At 29.5% G+C, this 18,405-nt stretch overlaps 2 protein-coding genes across 3 annotated transcripts; both read right to left on the bottom strand.

Moving 5' to 3' along the window:
• Positions 1 to 3,119: 3,119 nt before the first annotated feature.
• Positions 3,120 to 6,401, bottom strand: LOC133790831 (bifunctional 3-dehydroquinate dehydratase/shikimate dehydrogenase, chloroplastic-like). Its single transcript, XM_062228625.1, has 10 exons — positions 5,905 to 6,401; positions 5,699 to 5,804; positions 5,334 to 5,552; positions 4,813 to 5,153; positions 4,650 to 4,713; positions 4,435 to 4,546; positions 4,188 to 4,337; positions 3,702 to 3,850; positions 3,458 to 3,620; positions 3,120 to 3,347 (listed from the first exon to the last, which is right to left on the bottom strand). Exons 1-10 carry the CDS (start codon positions 6,117 to 6,119, stop codon positions 3,304 to 3,306), a joined length of 1,563 nt encoding a protein of 520 aa, XP_062084609.1. The 5' UTR covers positions 6,120 to 6,401; the 3' UTR covers positions 3,120 to 3,303.
• Positions 6,402 to 9,831: 3,430 nt separating this feature from the next.
• On the bottom strand, positions 9,832 to 14,472 carry LOC133790830 (FRIGIDA-like protein 5). Of its 2 annotated transcripts, none has more exons than XM_062228622.1 (7): positions 13,416 to 14,472; positions 12,636 to 13,229; positions 12,202 to 12,374; positions 11,906 to 12,113; positions 10,544 to 11,248; positions 10,249 to 10,409; positions 9,832 to 10,143 (listed from the first exon to the last, which is right to left on the bottom strand). In XM_062228622.1, the coding sequence occupies exons 1-7, from the start codon at positions 14,116 to 14,118 to the stop codon at positions 10,006 to 10,008; spliced, it is 2,682 nt and encodes an 893-aa protein (XP_062084606.1). In that variant the 5' UTR covers positions 14,119 to 14,472; the 3' UTR covers positions 9,832 to 10,005. The 2 variants fall into 2 exon arrangements, with proteins under 2 accessions (XP_062084606.1, XP_062084607.1); XM_062228623.1 differs by having other exon boundaries at positions 11,936 to 12,113; positions 13,416 to 14,470.
• Between the last annotated feature and the right edge of the window lie 3,933 nt (positions 14,473 to 18,405).

Here is an 18,405-nt window from a genome sequence, read left to right as displayed (position 1 = left end):
CGAAACTAACCCTGTTATGACTAGACCGATAACTTGCATTTCATGATCGTCTCATGCCGAATGGCTCGAACAAATCCAGATATAATGTGGTATTATTTATAATTCACCCACATGCATGAAAATACACAATCACGCCTTCAACCGGCCAAATTATCAAAATGCCCTTATAATAAAATGCGGACCTATATGCATGCATTTTTCATCATATAATAATATAATTCACATAAACATGCATATAATAATCTAATAACATAATAAATCAATTATGGCCCTCCTGACCTCCTAATTAAAGTCCTAAACCTTATTAGAAAATTTGGGGCATTACAATTTTTTTAAAATGACACTATGGTACTGGCGTTTTCAGTGCCAGTACCCAAGAATTTCCCTATAGTATAATAGATATATCATTTAGTACTTTTATAAAATTTAACATATCAATATAAATTTTAGAATTGTCTCTAATTTGCGGATATTTAAAACTAAAATCTATAGTCAAACTAACTCATACTCTTATAAATAACATAGTGTTACCATACACTTTTCATGTGGAATAATACATCCTATCAAGATATTTATGCATACCATTCTTGGACTGCTGAAAGGTAGAGCATTATAATCTTTGATACCATGAAAGCGTAGACATTAAATGTGAAAAGTATAGGGTGTCATCTCAAAACCAAAACTCTTATATGTAAATGGCATAGCGTTACTACACACTTTCCATTTCCATGTGTGACATTCTAATTGATTCCATGCTCTTATGGGGTGTAGAGATCTTATTAGTGATTTTGAAGCTTGTCCAGTTCAGCTACCCCATAATTTACCTCACCACATTGACATCTATGAAGTTTTTTTTTTTTTTTTGCTCCTGGTAAGCATTTTGGCTAAGTCTGAACTGTAAAAATTGGCAGTAGTTCTTTGGCGAATCTAGCAGCGACGCAACAAAATTGTTCATGACAGTATCTCTTGGAGTGTGAACATGGTCGCAGAATGGTCCCTTAACTACCCTGACAGATTTCAGTGCAGCAGTGATGTTCCTCCTCGGACTGCTGCTGAAAACTCCTGACTCACAGGTCCACCCTTCTTGGACAAGGCCGACTCCTGGGAGGCGTCTTCATCTGTTGTCCAAGGCCTGTTTTGAGGCTCATGTAGCAGGGGCTGCAGATGTTGTCCAAGGTTTGCTGCTATGTACCAGATTAAGATATAAGTCTGTTGTCAGAACAAGCACAAATTGTTCTCATCGTTTGGCACCTTTATGCATGACATTTTTCAACTCTGCTAGTTTTGATATTATTGTTGTTAATCATTGTCCTAGGATGGCAAATGTGGTTGCACAGTCATTAGCAAAGCTTGCTTTATCCATGGAAGGCTCCAAAATATGGTGGGCTGGCTACTTCATGGACATTCACTCTCTTGGGGTAATAGCTGATTCTCAGGTTTGATTCCAATGAAATTTGTTTACACTCAATATAAATCAGGGAATTTCTCATACAGGGCTTTAGCTTAAGCCTTACCAGTGGGGGTTCTTCAGTATTCTCGATCCGTGAACAGATTTTGACGTGATTTTTTTTATAACCGTGTATATTATATTTATTTAGAGCATCCTATAAATTTTCAGAAAATTCTAAATAGTTTACAATACAAAAAACTAGGATCAAATATGTTTTCCACGTACATAAAAAAAAAGGATAAATTACAATCATCACGGTAATATTAAAAAAATATCGTTTTTTACGGTAAACTAAAATAATTACACATTTACGGTAAAATTTATTCTTACTTGCCGTATAACACATCTGTTCCCCTTAAAATTTATTTGCTGTCAATTCCAATACTCAACTTATATATTATCTATATGTGAATAGATGTCTATATATATATATTTATATAATACATGTAACTAAATAATTTTTGTTTGCTAACCGGCCATTTATAAACTGCTAAATAAACAAATATATATTTATATATATATAATAATATCTCACTTATCTCACTCTTCTTTTTCCATTATTTACACTTCTGTTATTTTTTCTTTATTCTTTTTCTCGTCACTAATTTTAGTTCATTCATATTTTTTTGTATGTTAATAATAATAATTATAAATTTATTTATTTTACTTATAAATATTATAAATAAATATAATTATTGATATTAAATAAATATTTATGCTTATATAAATTATTATATATTTAAAAAATATAATTATTTTTATTAGTAGTTACAATTTAAAAAATATATATATGATACTTGTTTAATGCAATTTAATATTTTTATATATATTAGTTACAAAAACAAAATTGTATATTTTAGTTACAAACTTAGTTTTATATATTTTTGTTACAAATATGTTAACTTAATTCACAACTTATTTTTATAAATATTAAAATTAGTTCTGTAAACCTTTGTTACAAAAATAAAAAAAATAGCAAATAATTATTTTATAAATGTTGTTTACAAAAATATAAAACTTGTTTACAAATTTGTAAAACTTTGTTATATATTTGTAAATGTTGTTTACAAAAATATTTTTTTTACGAATCTCAAACATATGTTTACGAATTTGTAACAACTGTTAACAAAAAAAGTTGTATTTAACTGTCACTCCGTATTTACACTTTTGCCCCTCCGTGTTTTTCATAAAAATTCCGTATTTTTGTAGGCTACCGTATTTTTCATATATTTTTCTAATGTTAATGCATTTTTGTTAATTTCCCAAAAAAAAATTAGTCATGCGTGCAACATGTTTAAATCTAGTTTTTGGTACCATAAATTATTCAAAATTTTTTAAAAATTGCAGCGATGCTCTAAATAACTACAATATATACTGTCATAAAAAAAAAAATTGCGCCTAAAATGATTCAAAGGTCGAAAATACTGAGAACAGTAAAGCTTAAAGTGAAACACTATGCAATAATTGTCATATAAATATATATAAAAATTATAATGATTCAAAAGTGCTTTAACGTGTTGTAAATTTAGCTCGAGTACGTCCGCCTCCAATATATAAATACCTATATTTGTAGCCTTTTTAGAACTTGCAGTGCAGCTTTACTGTATAAATTTGACTAAAATATGTTATTATGAAACCACTTGAGGCTGGTTGGTACTTGGGAGCACTCTTTTGGTATATAAGATACAATTTTGTATTCATAAATATTAATAGCATAACAATGATAAATATAAAAAAAACTTCATGGAAACTTGTACATTTTTGCCTTGAAATTTCCATGATTTATCAGCATATGCATAATCAGATGAATATCTGATACATATTAAATTGTGTATTTCCATTGATGAAGACCATTAAAACTTGCTCCAAATAATCTCACGCATCAATTCTTCAGGAGCTGCAAAACCCGGGAAAGTAATAGCCACACAAAGAATAGGTTTAATGAGTAAACTAAAACTTGTGGAAGATATGGATAAAAACATCAAGTTAAAACAGCAAAGTGTATACCTTCTCCTTCTGTGAAGAGATTGAACTGCCCAATGGCTTGTCTAAGGAACATTTCGACTCCACTGACAATGATAGCACCGGCTGTTTCAGCTTCTTTCAATAATCTGGTTTTCTTGGGTGTGTAAACCGAGTCAAATACAAGCTCATAATCTGCCAAGCTTGCCTTGAAGAACAAAAAAAAACATCTCAACAAAAAGTCTTAAAATGAAATATATAGAAAATGTAGGTATTAGTAGTAGATCACCTCAGAAACAGGAATTCGATCTGTATTTGGGTGCATTCCTAGAGGTGTTGCATTGGCCAGAATTGCTCCTTTCTCTGGCTGGAACTTGGCTAATTCTTTGAAATGCCTTACTTCACCAGTTACAGCACAAGCAAGAGACTTTGCTCTGTCTTTTGGACAAAACAACAAGAGTCAGGACCAGTGTTTGTAGTGAGCCTTAACTTTTACTTATTATGATTTAGCTTTAAGTAAGAATACAAAGCTATGATTTAGTGAGTCAGGACCAGTGTTTGTAGTGAGTCTTAACTTTTACTTATTATGATATAGCTTTAACTTTTTTATATTTATCATTGTTATGCTATTAATATTTATGAATACAAAATCGTATCTTATATACCAAAAGAGTGCTCTGTCTTTTGGACAAAACAACAAGAGTCAGGACCAGTGTTTGTAGTGAGTCTTAACTTTTACTAATTATGATTTAGCTTTAAGTAAGAAGATTCCTACCAAAATCAATGTCGAAAACTACTACATGAGCTCCTCTACTTTTGGCACCAAATGCTAAAGCTCTTCCTGCTCCACCAGCTCCAACCAGCACAAACAACTTGCCATTAAGTGGAGAATCCAAAGATGCTCTTCCATTAGTGCATCTCTGAGCTGGAACATTCCAAATTGACAAAAAGATGAGAACAATGTCTGGAGAATTAGGAATAAGCATAGCATTTTTACTTGGGAAACTTTCATCCATGATTACCTTTGATTAGAGCATCCTCAATTGCAGTTATTGCAGCCTCACAATCTGTGTTATAACCAACCAGCTTTCCATCAATAGGCCTCCTTATAATTGTATTAGCAGCATCTATAGACTGATGCAAACATTGATTAGCACAAAGAGAACTTACTACTATAATCATAATTCAAACTAATACAAAAGCAACTTCAGTATTTTGAATGAGAGATAGTGCCAACCTGAGCAAGTTGATGGACTTCATCACAAAATCCAATTACAGCTTCCTTGTATGGAATTCCAACACTAGAACAACGCCATAACAAAAATACACTTAGAACTTAGAAGAGTGTCAATCCAGCAAAGAGCTCGTGATATCATTCTTTTCGTCACGAATAGGCTTACCTAAATCCAGCAAAGTCAGGGCTCGGATAGATGCTGAAGAATTTCTGAAGATCATCGACGAACATTGGAACATAAACTCCATTGAAATTAACATGTCTAATGACAGGATTGTGCAATATAGGACCTTTGCTATGACCAACAGGTTTGGAAATAAGCCCAAAAACTTTAGTATCCTTGTTTATGCAGTCAACTTTATACACTTCTCTAAGGCTAGCTAAGGTAGGTAAACCTGGTATAGAATCTCCCTCCATAGAGCCATACACCATGAACCCACCATATTTTGGGGACAATATTTGGCTTATAAGACCTCTGTCCCCAGAAGAGTATGCAATCAGTGGTACCTGCAGGCAGAAGCAAAAGCAGATTTGGAGTTTTTCAAATTGAACTTTAAGCCACTGAAGAAGAAAAACCATTCAATCATTTATCTAAATATCTTATTTACCCCTTTTCAGTTTTTCATTAGAAATTCTAGTGAAAGATTGCATAAAGTGAGAATCAGAGCAAATTACAAGAACTCAGACCTGGCAACTTGAGAGGAGATTAAAAATTCTTGGTATTTCTGTGATATCAGCTGCATTAGTGACTAATTTGATCATATCTGCTCCTGTTTCTTGCATACTTGCAATAATATTTTTCAGGTCTTCTTCTGAAGGGGTCTCTCCGTTCACATAACAGGACACAATATTTTTACTACCTCTGCTAGAACTCGTTCTGTGTTCTTCCATAAACTTAGAGGCCACCTAAAACACACGAGAAATTTCATTTTCAATGTCTACTTTATCAAAAATTGATTGATTTTTCACCTATACGATGAAAAAGAGCAAATAGTTTAAGACTTCAAATACCCCACAGATTTAAATGACAAAAAAGCCTCAAAGAACTACACCTCGAGCTCAAACTCCACATAATCAGCTCCCAACTCTTTTGCCAGATGAAGTGCCTCCATTCGAACATGTTCATCAACTTCATACAAACCACCATTCCACTTTGGCCTGAGATAATCAATTACAATATTTCAAACAAACAGAAATGAAAGTTTCTCATTTGTGACTTTGACATCAAAATTAAGATATGATTAGTTAGAAATTTTACCGATAAACGATAAGGGTTGTCAACAGTTTATCTTTCAAGATGATTTCAAGGTCTTTGTGAGGATGAAAGTTGTTAATGCAGTCCAGCCTGATCTCAACAACATCAGCGCCTTGAGCCTTAGCCTGGCGCATGCCCCTCACCATTTCCTCAGCAGATTTAGCCATTAATGGAGCACATATCAAGGTTGAAGCTTTCTTCATTCCAACACTTCCCATTATCAAATCCAACCCCAATGGTGAAAGGAGCTCAACTCTTTGTTGCTGACTTTAATGGAAAAACAGAAAATAGTACAACACCAGAAAAACTGACCAAAGGCACTATTTAAAGCAAGAATTTATAAGGAGTCAAAGTAAATATTTATGGGATTTACTTGAATTGCAAAAATAATATCAGCAATCTTAAAAAAAGTTGGCACAGAAAGTTGGTGGACCAATAGTGGATAAATGAATAGGTGGGTGGGGTAGGGAAGAGCAACAGAACAGAGGATTAAAAAGAAAAGGCATAGCTTGACACTTTGGCCTCTATCAAAACATGATAGCGGGCAGAGTGGGTGAGGTTCAGAAAAAACTTGGTTGTTGGAAAATGTCGGGTCAAACTTCTTTGTCAATGGTGAACCAGATACACGTGTTGTTTTCACTTTTAAGAAAGATCAATTCAAGTTAAGTAGACAAATCAAAATTAGATTTAAAATGAAAAACAGGTGACTTAACTAAACAAAAATTTTGAAAAAATACGTGAGATGGTTAGGATAAGGTCAAAAGTTTACCAAAACTCTAAATGATAATAATTCAATTTTCAGTCACTGAAAGCCACAGCAGGTCAAAGTCCAGCTCGGATCCACCTCATTAAAACGCCGGCACTCGGTTCACCGCATATGGCACATGACAATTTGATTTTGATTTTGTCTTCTTCTTCTCTGTGTACACTATCACAGTAAATTATTCTTTTTTATACACGTAGATAAGTAAGTTTGGAAAAAAATTGAAGTTATATCATGTAAAAATATAAAAATGTACACTATTGTAGTCTTGCCCAAAAATTATAAATATAAAGATTTTTAAAAAATAAGAATAAAAATATATTTTGTTTAGTTTAAATTAACAAAAAAAATTATATTTTAAAAGTTATTATTTTTTGTGTTCTATAATCATACTATTGGTCTTATATTTATTTTAAATATGATTATGTAAATTATAATTTAAACTTTATATTTTTTTTTAAATCTTATTTCTTTTTTTTTTAATATTAACTAGAAAAAATAGCCGCTCTTCGCGCAGTTTTTTTAATAATTAAATTTTTTTTTGAGAGATTGTGTATAAGGAATTCTTTTTTATCCTACGCGTGCAAGATGCTCCTTATATAAATACGTAAGAATGTCTTGACTATAATTTTTCTCGTGATAATGTTCATTATATAGCGAGCTTCTTACAGGTTTTCGAGAATATCTAAATAATTAAATTGTTGAAAATAAAACTCAAACTACTTGGTGTGCGTGTGTTTTTATTTAATATTATTATTATTTTATATGCTTTGAGTTGTTTTTTTGTTTATTATATATAAAAAAAAATTTAACATTTTTTTTTATATTTTTAGGGAAGAAAAATTATAAATTATGACATTTTTCACAATCATTCATTTTTTTCAAAATAATTTTTTTTATTAATTTAATTAGTAATGTTCTTAATCAAACTAATATCACGTATATACATGTTGATATCTTTAATTGTTAAGATATTTTGGTTTTGAATTTGAAATATCAAAATAATAAATCTTGAAGATAAATGTCAATTTATATATGATTCATTTATTATTATAACTATTAAAAAAATAGTTATTCATAAATATTTTATTTAAATATAAATAAAATATTTTTATTTTTATTTTAAATTTGAAATATCAAAACAATAAAAAGATAAATACAGATGGAAAATTTTAAAATAAATGTCAATTATATATAATTATTAAAAAATTAATTATTTCTAAATAAATTAAGATATTTTAAATTTTGAATTTGAAATATGAAACAATAAAAATATTATCATGAACTGGAAAATCTTCAAGATAAATGTGAATTTATATATGGTTGATTTATTATAATAATTATTAGAAAATTAGTTATTAATAAATATTAAAAAAAAAGTTACGGAATAAGTATTGCCATTATTGATGATTTTAGATATTTTTTTAATTATTTAATAATCATAAATTAAAGAAAATATAATTAAAAATGTAGAAAAATTAGAAATAGATTAGAGATTTTGACTTGAATTCTCCTTTTATTTTATTTTTTAAAAAGTCGTGTGACATTTTCCAATTTTGACATTGTCATTTAAAATATATTTGACGACAAACTTTATAGGTATTATTTATGTTTTTGCCAAATAAAATTGATTCAATTGGCTTATCACATTATTGTTGATTATTTGAGCATAGGAACAAATAGAACTTGAGTAACTTAATCCTATAAAACCAAGTTTTAAGGGTTTTTTGCTTCCTATTATTAAGTTCTTTTATGCATAGGGACCGTTTACTTCATTTAGATTTGATGAATTTGATTTCTTGACATAATTATAGTTTACCTTGTATGGTAACTTCTTGAATGTACAAATATGTTATTGGTCAATGACATTATTCATACTTGTTAGTTTTAGAAGTTGGCAGGTGTGATAAGTTATTATATATTATTGGTACTAAAAGATATTACAATACATATACATATATAAATTTTTCTATGTAGTAGCATATTTTGATGTAATGGTAAATTTAGATTTTTTCCATTCTATTTACTCGTTTCTCTTCCGAAAAAAGAGAATGATTATTGGGAGAGATTATAGACTTTTGCATCGTAATGATAAGATTCAATTCAATTGTACCAAAACTTCACATATAATAATAATAATATATTTAATAATATCCATCTAGAATAATATTTTATATTTATATACAAAAAGATATATTTGTATAAAATATCTTTAATTTAAAAAAAAGTCTACAAAAAATAGATATGAACATATTATTATAAATAAATAAAAATAATATCTTATTTAAATTTAAAATAATAATAGTAAATTAATTAACCACAAATAAACAAATAAAAAATAAGATGATTATATAAATTTTATTATTTTCTATTCATTTTCAACAATAATAGTAATTAAATGAAAAAAATAGATATATTAGAACTTGTAATTGCTTCCACATCATTGGAGATGGTGGAAAATCTTTCGATTAATGATACTACAAAATCTATCTGAAGATTTATACAACCTAATCATCCGATAACATCTAAAACATAATAGAAAAATAAGATGAAGATGTTAGAATGTCAATATCAATAATTTAAAGTAAAAACTTTATTGATTAACAAACATTAATAATTGAATAAATACCAAAACTTTAAAGATGAACAAACATTAATAATTAAATAAATACCCGAAATGATTGTGTAATCATTAACAAGTAAATCAATCAAATTTGGAGATATGAATTGGAATTCATTGAAAATTGAAATTGAAAGAGTTTAGAGAGGAAAAAAAAATTAGAGTAGAGGAAAATATGAGATTAATAGATAATGTTTAGAATATATATAGATTCACAAATAGATATCTATCTATATTTTAATAACAATATCTTATAAATATCTCATTTAAGTTTAAAAAATTACATTTATTATTATAATTTATAAAATGAATAAAAAAAATTAGACTAAATGAGAAAAAAGTGATTTGAAGAGTGTTTAAATTGTCACATAATCTCCAATATGATATAGATTTTAAGTAAAAAATAAAGGTATTTATTTTTTCATGAATATAAACTTTTATAGTATTTTTAATCCATGTTCAATTTTTTTTTTAATTATTTAATGTGATAATTTTTAATTTTATTGTTGTCATTAAAAGTTTAAAATATATATAAAAAAAAAAACTGTAGACTAAGGATCAAACTTTATTCAATCCTTGTATTGAAACTGAAAGGTAGGGACCAATTTACCAAAAAAAATATAGGAACCAACTTGTAAACACACGTAAAAGATGAGAACCAACACAAAAAATGTTCCACATATGCTTTGTGCTTCTTCTGTTGCTATGGTATGGCAGTCATTTATAGGAGCATTAGTTTCTGGTTTTCCAGTTCCACTATTTGTCTCTCAAGCTCCTCTAGTGGGTATTCTGACTCAAGCTTGTATTTAGCTATACATTTCATAACATTTCTCACAGCAGCTATTTCTTTGTCAATGGCCTGATTCCATACCACAGTTCAATCCACAAATGGACTCAGAAAAGGCAGGTATAACCTCATAAACACTATATTAAAACAATCCCAAAAAACAAAATGAGGACTTACTTGTTTTCTGGTTCCTTTCTTGTATGCCGTTTTCTTTATGAAGATTAGATAGCCCTTCAAAAGACGTGCTGCTGGCTTGAACTTATCACTCATCTCAAATGCATATATATGCTCAATAGCCTCAAATATCAGATTCTTTTGTAAGAGAGTTTTTATTAAAACTGCATGACAAGTGACACAAGAACCATATAGATTTCATCAAAGTGCTATAGAAAGTGTTTTCACTAGCCTTATTGAAGTATTTATAGTTTTTTCAATTCAAATGAACTAGCAAACAAGTTGAGGATCTGCTCACCTTCGATTCTATCTGTCAAACCAAGGATTTGACACAAATTGAGACACACTTTATACTGATTTGCAATTGTCATAAGACCAAGAAGCTCATCCCCCTCGTAATTAGAGGCTAACTCATAGGCTGCCACAAAATGCAGAAATCCATAAACGATGACAGGTTTTTGATACTTCTCTCCCAAGTTAGCTTTCCACTCATTTGCCATCTTCAAAGACTCTTCTTTCACTTGAGGATTGATCTCCGGCAATATAGTTATCAATTGTTCTAGCAAGAGAATGCAGCTTTTTCTGACTTTGTTCAATGATAAACCCTTAACAGACTTGGACTGTGAACGAAAAAATCCAGGCATTGCATCTAAAACAAGCTTTGCTGGATCAGCTGCATACTGTAGGGCATCATAAACCTCATTGCACAGTGAATCATGCTCCTCAATATGGTCATGAAGAAAATTTCTCAATCCCCTACCCTCCATATTGACACAGAAGGACTTAAGCTCAGGCCAAGGGTGACTAGAGGAAGAAGACATTGAATCATACTCCTCAGTGTGCTCGTAAGAAAAAAAGTCCAAACCTTTTCCAGCGTTACTGATACAGAACGCATCAAGCTGAGGCCAAGGGCCGGTAGATAATGAAGTCCTTTGGTTGTCCAACTGTAAATTTTCATTTGGAGCTGGTTCAAATTTTACTTGAGAGTCGGCAGAAGTGCTTGCTAACCAGTCATAAACAAGCAGCATATGATATGAAGATACCGTGAGTAAGTGAACTTCAAAAAGATACAGCATTAGGAAGTGAATTCAAAAATTAAACCAAATGATTACCCATATGAAGTTGAGCTTTGCAATTCAAACAACACAAATCGCTGAATTCAACATAACAAGAAGTATACTAGGCATAATAATGGAGATCCTTATGTTTCCCAATGTTTCAACAGAGAGGTAGAATAAACAACAATTCCAGGGATATAAAATTTCTGCATAAATTTATGAAAACTGGTGACGAAGTATCTGAAGTTTGATAAGATGAAAGCCCATAAAAGATCATACATAAACCGTTTCTGTTGATTACCAGGCAATATATTAGAGATACATCTCTAGCAGCTTAGCATTTCCCAATAGACAATAAGCTAGATTTATGACAAATAGTCAGCAAAGTTATACATACATACATACATATATATATATGGATATTCATTCTCAACTATCAAAAGAACAACAAATGTATAATCAGAGTTGGAATCTCATTACAAATTCTACTGTTCTCACCACATGCTAGAGTGGAATGAGTTTACATTTCCTATGATATAAAAAAAAAATGAAAAAAAGTATTTTCACAGATTGAATTCGATTAGAAATTCTATTGTTCATACCACATGATAGAAAAGGGTCTAGTGTTATACCGCTCCCATATGCTTTTGGTTTTTCTGTTGGCAGAGTACCAAGTATCCCCTTCTGCTGTTCCAGCTTCACAATTTGTTTCTTAAGGTCCTCAGGTGGAAATTCTGATTCAAGGTTGTATTTAACAATATATTTGATCACTGTTCTCATAGCAGTTATTTCTTTGTCTATTCCCTGATTCTGTAGGAAAATTTCAATCGATATGAGCACTCAGTGTCAAAACTTAATACTACAAATATTACTAGCATGCAACAGATAGGTTACATACCTGTTGAGTAACCGGTTTTTTGCCTTTTCCTTTCTTGTATATTCTTTTCTTAGAGTAACTCAAATAGCCCTTTAGAATACGTACTGGCTGGAACTTGTCAGCCACTTGATATGCATACATATTGTCAATAGCTTCAAGCAGCAGAGGTTTTTGTATGAGACTTTGGATGATAACTGTCAGCCATAAACCAAGAACCCTGGATTTTATCAAACTGCTATTAACGACATCCGAAAGCCTAATTGCAACTATGATCACCTCAATCTAAATTATCGTCATCCTAATTGGATAACCTGTCTAGTAAAAAAACACAATAGATTGCATGAAATATTGCACTTTCCTATAAAAGAGAGATCATATAAAGTTTAGTGCATAAATATATCTGTTTCTTGTTTAAAAGGAGAAGATACAAAACACCATATTTGGGGTCTACTCACCTTCTACTTTATCCGCTAAACCAAGGACTTGACACAAACCAGGAGAGGGTTGATACTGAGTAGCAATTCCAAAAAGACGAATAAGCTCATCTGCCTTGTAATCAGAATTGAATCCATACGCTGCTAGGAAAAGAAGAAACCCATACACAGTCACCGGACGCTGAAACTTCTGTCCCAAGTTAGCTGCCCACTCATCTGCCATAGCTGAGGCTTCTTCTCTCACATTAGGACTTACCTGTGGAGATATAATCATTAACTGCTCCAACAAAAGGATGCAGCTCTTTCTGATTTTTGCCAGTGCCAGACCCTTGTCAAACTCTGGCTGTGTCCGTAAAAAACCAGGTATTGCATCTAAAACAAGCTTTGCCGGATCAGGTGCTTGAGTTAGAGCACATTGAACTTCATTGCACAATGAGTCATGCTCCTCCACGTGATCATAGAGAAACGATCTCAGACTTCTTCCATCCATACCAACACAGAAGTACTTGAGCGCATCTGAGGGGCAATCAAATGACAAAGCTATCCTGTTGTCCAACTCTTTATCCTCCTCCAAAGACCAGTTAGCCTTTACTTGAGAATCAAAGACAGTGCTAACTAAGCAATTTAACATCAAATCAGTACTAAATGTATACAATCCTGATGCATGTAGTAACTGATTACTACAGAGTCATTCTCAACTCTACATACTAAATGTATACAAGGCATAATAAAAGAGAAAGACAGAGAGTCAAAACCTTATTAGAAATCCAACAAAAAAAACTACCAAAACAATTAACATACCAGGATCTTTATTGGCTAAATCGACCGTTGTGCACGGCTCACCAGCTTGTCCATGCTGCTGCCCAATAGTCTCGAAAACACTCAACATTTCAAAAATATCAAACTCATCAACCAATCCGTACGCACCCAAAAGAAGCAAAAACCCCATAACCTCCAAAACACCATTTTGCTCGTTCTCCATTTTTATCTTTGCCCTCCACTCTCGGGCTAATGTCGCCACCTCTGCCTTCACTGCGGGCTCAATAACTGGCCCCAGCCTTGTTAATTGCTCCAACAAAATCACACAACTCCTCTTCCGAACACTCCCTGAAAAACCCATTTCCTCATTCTCCGCGTAGAACTCTTTGACCGCATCCAGAACCAATTTTGCTGGATCATCAGACCGTTTAAGATCATTGTAAATCACATCATGTAACTTTTCTTGCTCGTCCACATACTGATTCAAAAACATCAACATCTTTTGTCCATCCATGCTTAAACTACGATCAAAATCAGAAATCCCTCCAAGCCCTTTCTCTTTCAATTCGACCATTCTTTCTCGCTGTTCTAACATTTTCAGGACCAAACCTATCTCATTCTCCTTGGATTCGATTTCTTTGAAGCGGTTGTTGATATGGGTCTCCTTCATTTCGAGCTCCTTTAGACGGGTTTCGCTTGACTTCTGCAGAGAGGCCGACTGGTTTTTAAAAAAACTCTGCTCCATTGAAGCTGCAAGCTTGAGACCATATGAGACTTGTATTTCCAGATAAGTTCTGTTTTCTCAATCAAAGATTGACTATGCTTCTGAGCTAGAAACAGAAGATGAAGATGAAGATGATCGGTCGGGGGAGTAACTGAAGTAAGAAGAAACTGAGTCTTTGGCAATTACAGAAGAAAAAGTGAGGACTTCATTTTCATGGGTCTCCGTCCCATATTTCGTAGCTTTTTCGAGAAAAGTAAGTGAAACACTTCACGAGGAAGTAATCTACGATGCTACAAACTTTAAACTTTAGAGAAGGAAGCAGAGTACGTAGGTGAAGAAATAAACTTTATAATAAACTTGTCATTATATATCATATATTTTTTTATATATAAACTGTCACAAACTGCCTATAGGTCAAGAAAAACAAGAAAGCGAAGCCTTGTTTTCTTAAAAACGGGTGAGTTGCCCTGCTCTGCTGTAGAAACTCTGGCATTGTATATAGTATATTCTTCATTGGGGTCTACCAATACCAATACCAATACCAATACCAATACCAATACCATGTTGTCTAAAAGAATTTTCGTCAGTCCCTTTTACCAAAAGAGAGAATGCGTGTCATTATGAGTATTATTATGATCTAATAAGGGTCAGAGCCAAGTTTTATGAGAGTTTGTGCTGGTTTGGTTCGAGGGTCATGCAAAGCCTAGAGCCCCACATCTTCTTAATTTGGCTGCAGTTTTCAGCCAAAGTTAGTGTGCCATGAATCAATGATCTGCAATTGTAGTCAAAGGGCTATTTTTCTTATTGGAACAATTAGTCATTCCCCTCCACTTTACTTTTGCTATTAAACGCATTTCTCCCACTTTTAACATTTTCTTCAAATACCTTGCAAAATTAATCTTATTTGACCCCTAATTTACTCCCTAAACTTTTTGTTTATCATTATATATATATAAATATATATATATATATCACATACATTGATGAATTTGTTTTATTTTTACCCTTGAATTTAACTTTTTTAATTTATGTTATAATATATTACTAAATAAAATTAATCAAAAATATGAAACATATTAAACTAATTATAATTTTATTAACCATTATAAAAGTTAATTTACCTTAAAAAATTAAATTAATAAATAACTAAATAAATAATATAAAATTTTGTAAGTTGCTTAAGTTTTTTTTAATCTTACTTATATAATTAATGTATACATTTAAAAAAAATTAAAAACCTTCATTTAGTTTTATTAATAATAAATAAATAAATAACACAGCCATAACAAAACTATATAAATTTAAAAATTCTTTTAGTTTTTTCTAAATCAACATTTTCCCAATTCTTTTTTTATTTACTTATAGCTAACAAATACATTAATGACATTATTAATAAATTTATCTTTATTTAATTTTTTCTAATCATTTCATCAATTATATAATCCAACAAAAATACATAATCAATTCCTGTAAATTATAGGTAAAAAAATGATAATTTTTTTTAACTTATGTAACAATTAAATAAAAATAAAATTAATTGTATGGTCAAATTTATAATAAAAATAAAATTTAAGAGTAAAATTGAAATAAATTTATCATGTATGTGATATTTATGATAGACAAGAGGTTTGGGGAAAAATTCATATTAAGAGAAGTAGTTAGAGGGTAAAAAAAGACTAGCTTTGTCATTTAGTAGGTATTTGAAGACAATGTCAAAAGTGAAGTAACAAATGCATATTGTTAACAAAAATAGGGGTAAAATGACTAATTGTCATTCTTATTATTTTTTTCTCCATAACCAAGAAAACCGTACTCAATGTGCCAAAAAGGACTCAAATCTATTGTCTAAAATTATGTATTAATTTGGTGTCTAACATATTACAATTAAACACTCATTTAATACATTTAACTTTTATAACAAAATAAACACTAATTAATATAGATCTAAAATATAGCATAAACATTAATTTTTTTAAAACGTTAATACATATTTATATATCTCTTCTATATAAAAAGAGTAGATAAGACATAACGAAAATTCTTGGTTTTAATGATTTTTTATTTTTTTCGGTTAACTTAACAGAATATTCTTATATTTAACAGAATATTTTTATAAATAAATAAACATGACTTAAACTTAAATAAATAAATAACTAAACAAATTAAAATAAGATATTTTTGAAATATTTTACAATAATTATTTAAAAATAATAAAACCATACGTTTTATAACTTAAATTTCACTTTTTAGAATAATATCATATTAAACATATAATATATATAATCTACTATCAACTAGCAAATAACTTAAATTTAAAATATACCTATAATATTAATATTATATTAAATATATAATATATAATTTCTTGTTGTTACTATCAAATTCAAAAACTAGAACAAACATAAATTTGAACAAAAATTAATTAATTAAAATATGACATTTTTAAGATATTTTATGATAATTTAATAATTAAATCATATTTGTTTAAAATAATAAAGCCAACTCAATACTACAAATTGCATAAACCACTCAACTTTCTTTATTATATAATACGCAAAAACAAGAAATATTCACCAATCGAAATACCCTATTCTACATAAACATTTATAAATATGTATATAAAAATAAAAATGAAGCAAAATGGTACCTAAATCTTGGCCTCGACATTGTCGATGGTGTCGCTACTCTCGTCCTCGAGAGTGATGGTTTTACCAGTGAGGGTCTGAACGCAAATCTGCATCTTTCTTCTTCTACTACTACCACGCCTTCTTCTTCTGGTTTTGAGGGTTTGAAAATTTTAGTGGAAGTAAGTGTGGTTGCATCATTTTTTTTATCTTATAAATTTGTGTGATAGTATGTATTTTATCAAGCGATTGAAGTTTTTTTCTTCATCAAATTTACCAAAGGATATTGCAAGATACATTAGAAACTAAAAATAGTTGATGTGCATGTATACTACTCTACACTATGACTTTTTCTATTATTATTTTATTATATTATTAATTTCTTTTAAATATTATTGTAATTTATATATATGTTATGTAGCATGTAAATATATATTAATATTGTGTTTAGATGTCATATATGTAGAGATTATTAATAAAATATTTATATATACTATAGAATTGTAATTCATTCTATTATATATATTTTAAAAAGTGAACCAATTTTTATTAAAATTATAGATAATGTTTTACCCTAATTTTTTCTTATATATTTATACATTATATTAAACATCTTTTATTTATTTTATGATATTGTTTATTTATTTAAAATTTATATGATAATTAAAAAATATAATAAAAAAAATACATATTTGAATAAGCAATTTACAACTTTAAACTAAGCAAACGTACACTTATAAAATAAGATTTCTGTGTTTTTACTTTTCCTTAAATTATTTTTTGGAAAATTCCAAAATTAACTTTTTTATGTTATTTTTTAGACTAAACTCAACAGGTTTTTTTATCTCTTACAAAAATCAGAATTATATATAAATATTTTTCTTCATCTCTTACAAAAAAATTAATATGCTTTTACATTAGATCTAAATTTTGTATTATTATAAAATAAAATGTTTAATCATGTTTCATTATAAACTAAAATGGAAAATAAATAATTATTCATGGATGAACTATTGTTCAAAATAACATAGCAGTATCTAAAAAAACATCCAAAAAAATCTTTCAGAAGAATTAATAACAAAATATATTTAAATTAAAATATCTTTGATTTTGCTGTTGACCATTTTTTCATAAATCTTATAAGAGCACTCTCAATGGATGAGGTAAAATATTTAATTCTTTATAATATAGAGAAAAAATTGTTAAATAATCTTCCAATGGGTGATGTAAAGTTATATTTTTTTACCTAAATGAATAGTATTTCTTTATATGGAGTGAAATACTATTCATCAAGCTATAAATATTTTATTATTTTTTTATAAACTTTTGTATATATATGAGTGTGATACTATTATATTTAATTATTTTATTTCTTAAAATGAATAAAATATTTTTAAAAAATATAATATTTAAATGATGTAGAGAAAAAATAGAGAAGTTGATATATAGTGTTGGCGCGGTTCTTCGCCAACAGGTAATTAAGAGAATGAGAGAAAATGATTAGTGCTGAAAGTAGAACCGTCACAGATATGAAATCTTAGAGGATGAACTTGGTGACCCAAGACACGTTTTTAAGTGGTTCAAATGTTAAAATCCTTCTACTCCACTAGTCAATATTATTGATATATTCTGGGTATTTGGTTACAAAGTGTATATCTCTTCAGAGACTATTTTTTCCAACCCT

Source organism: Humulus lupulus, chromosome 7 (genome assembly GCF_963169125.1).
Source record: "Humulus lupulus chromosome 7, drHumLupu1.1, whole genome shotgun sequence".
Taxonomy (NCBI): Eukaryota; Viridiplantae; Streptophyta; class Magnoliopsida; order Rosales; family Cannabaceae; genus Humulus; species Humulus lupulus.
The sequence above is the reverse complement of the archived record's forward strand: the minus strand, read 5'-3'. Positions and strand labels throughout refer to the sequence as shown.

Bases quoted from the DNA above. Each gene is read 5' to 3' on its own strand.
- LOC133790831 (XM_062228625.1), bottom strand. From the start codon at position 6,119: ATGGGAAGTGTTGGAATGAAGAAAGCTTCAACCTTGATATGTGCTCCA. The intron at 4,714-4,812 runs GTAAGCCTATTC...GCGTTGTTCTAG, and splicing joins CCTGACTTTGCTGGATTTAG to TGTTGGAATTCCATACAAGG. The intron at 4,547-4,649 runs GTTGGCACTATC...TGTTTGCATCAG, and splicing joins AAGTCCATCAACTTGCTCAG to TCTATAGATGCTGCTAATAC.
- LOC133790830 (XM_062228622.1), bottom strand. From the start codon at position 14,118: ATGGAGCAGAGTTTTTTTAAAAACCAGTCGGCCTCTCTGCAGAAGTCA. The intron at 12,114-12,201 runs GTATGTAACCTA...ATTTTCCTACAG, and splicing joins AAAAACCGGTTACTCAACAG to AATCAGGGAATAGACAAAGA. The intron at 11,249-11,905 runs GTATGAACAATA...ATGACTGGTTAG, and splicing joins AGACCCTTTTCTATCATGTG to CAAGCACTTCTGCCGACTCT.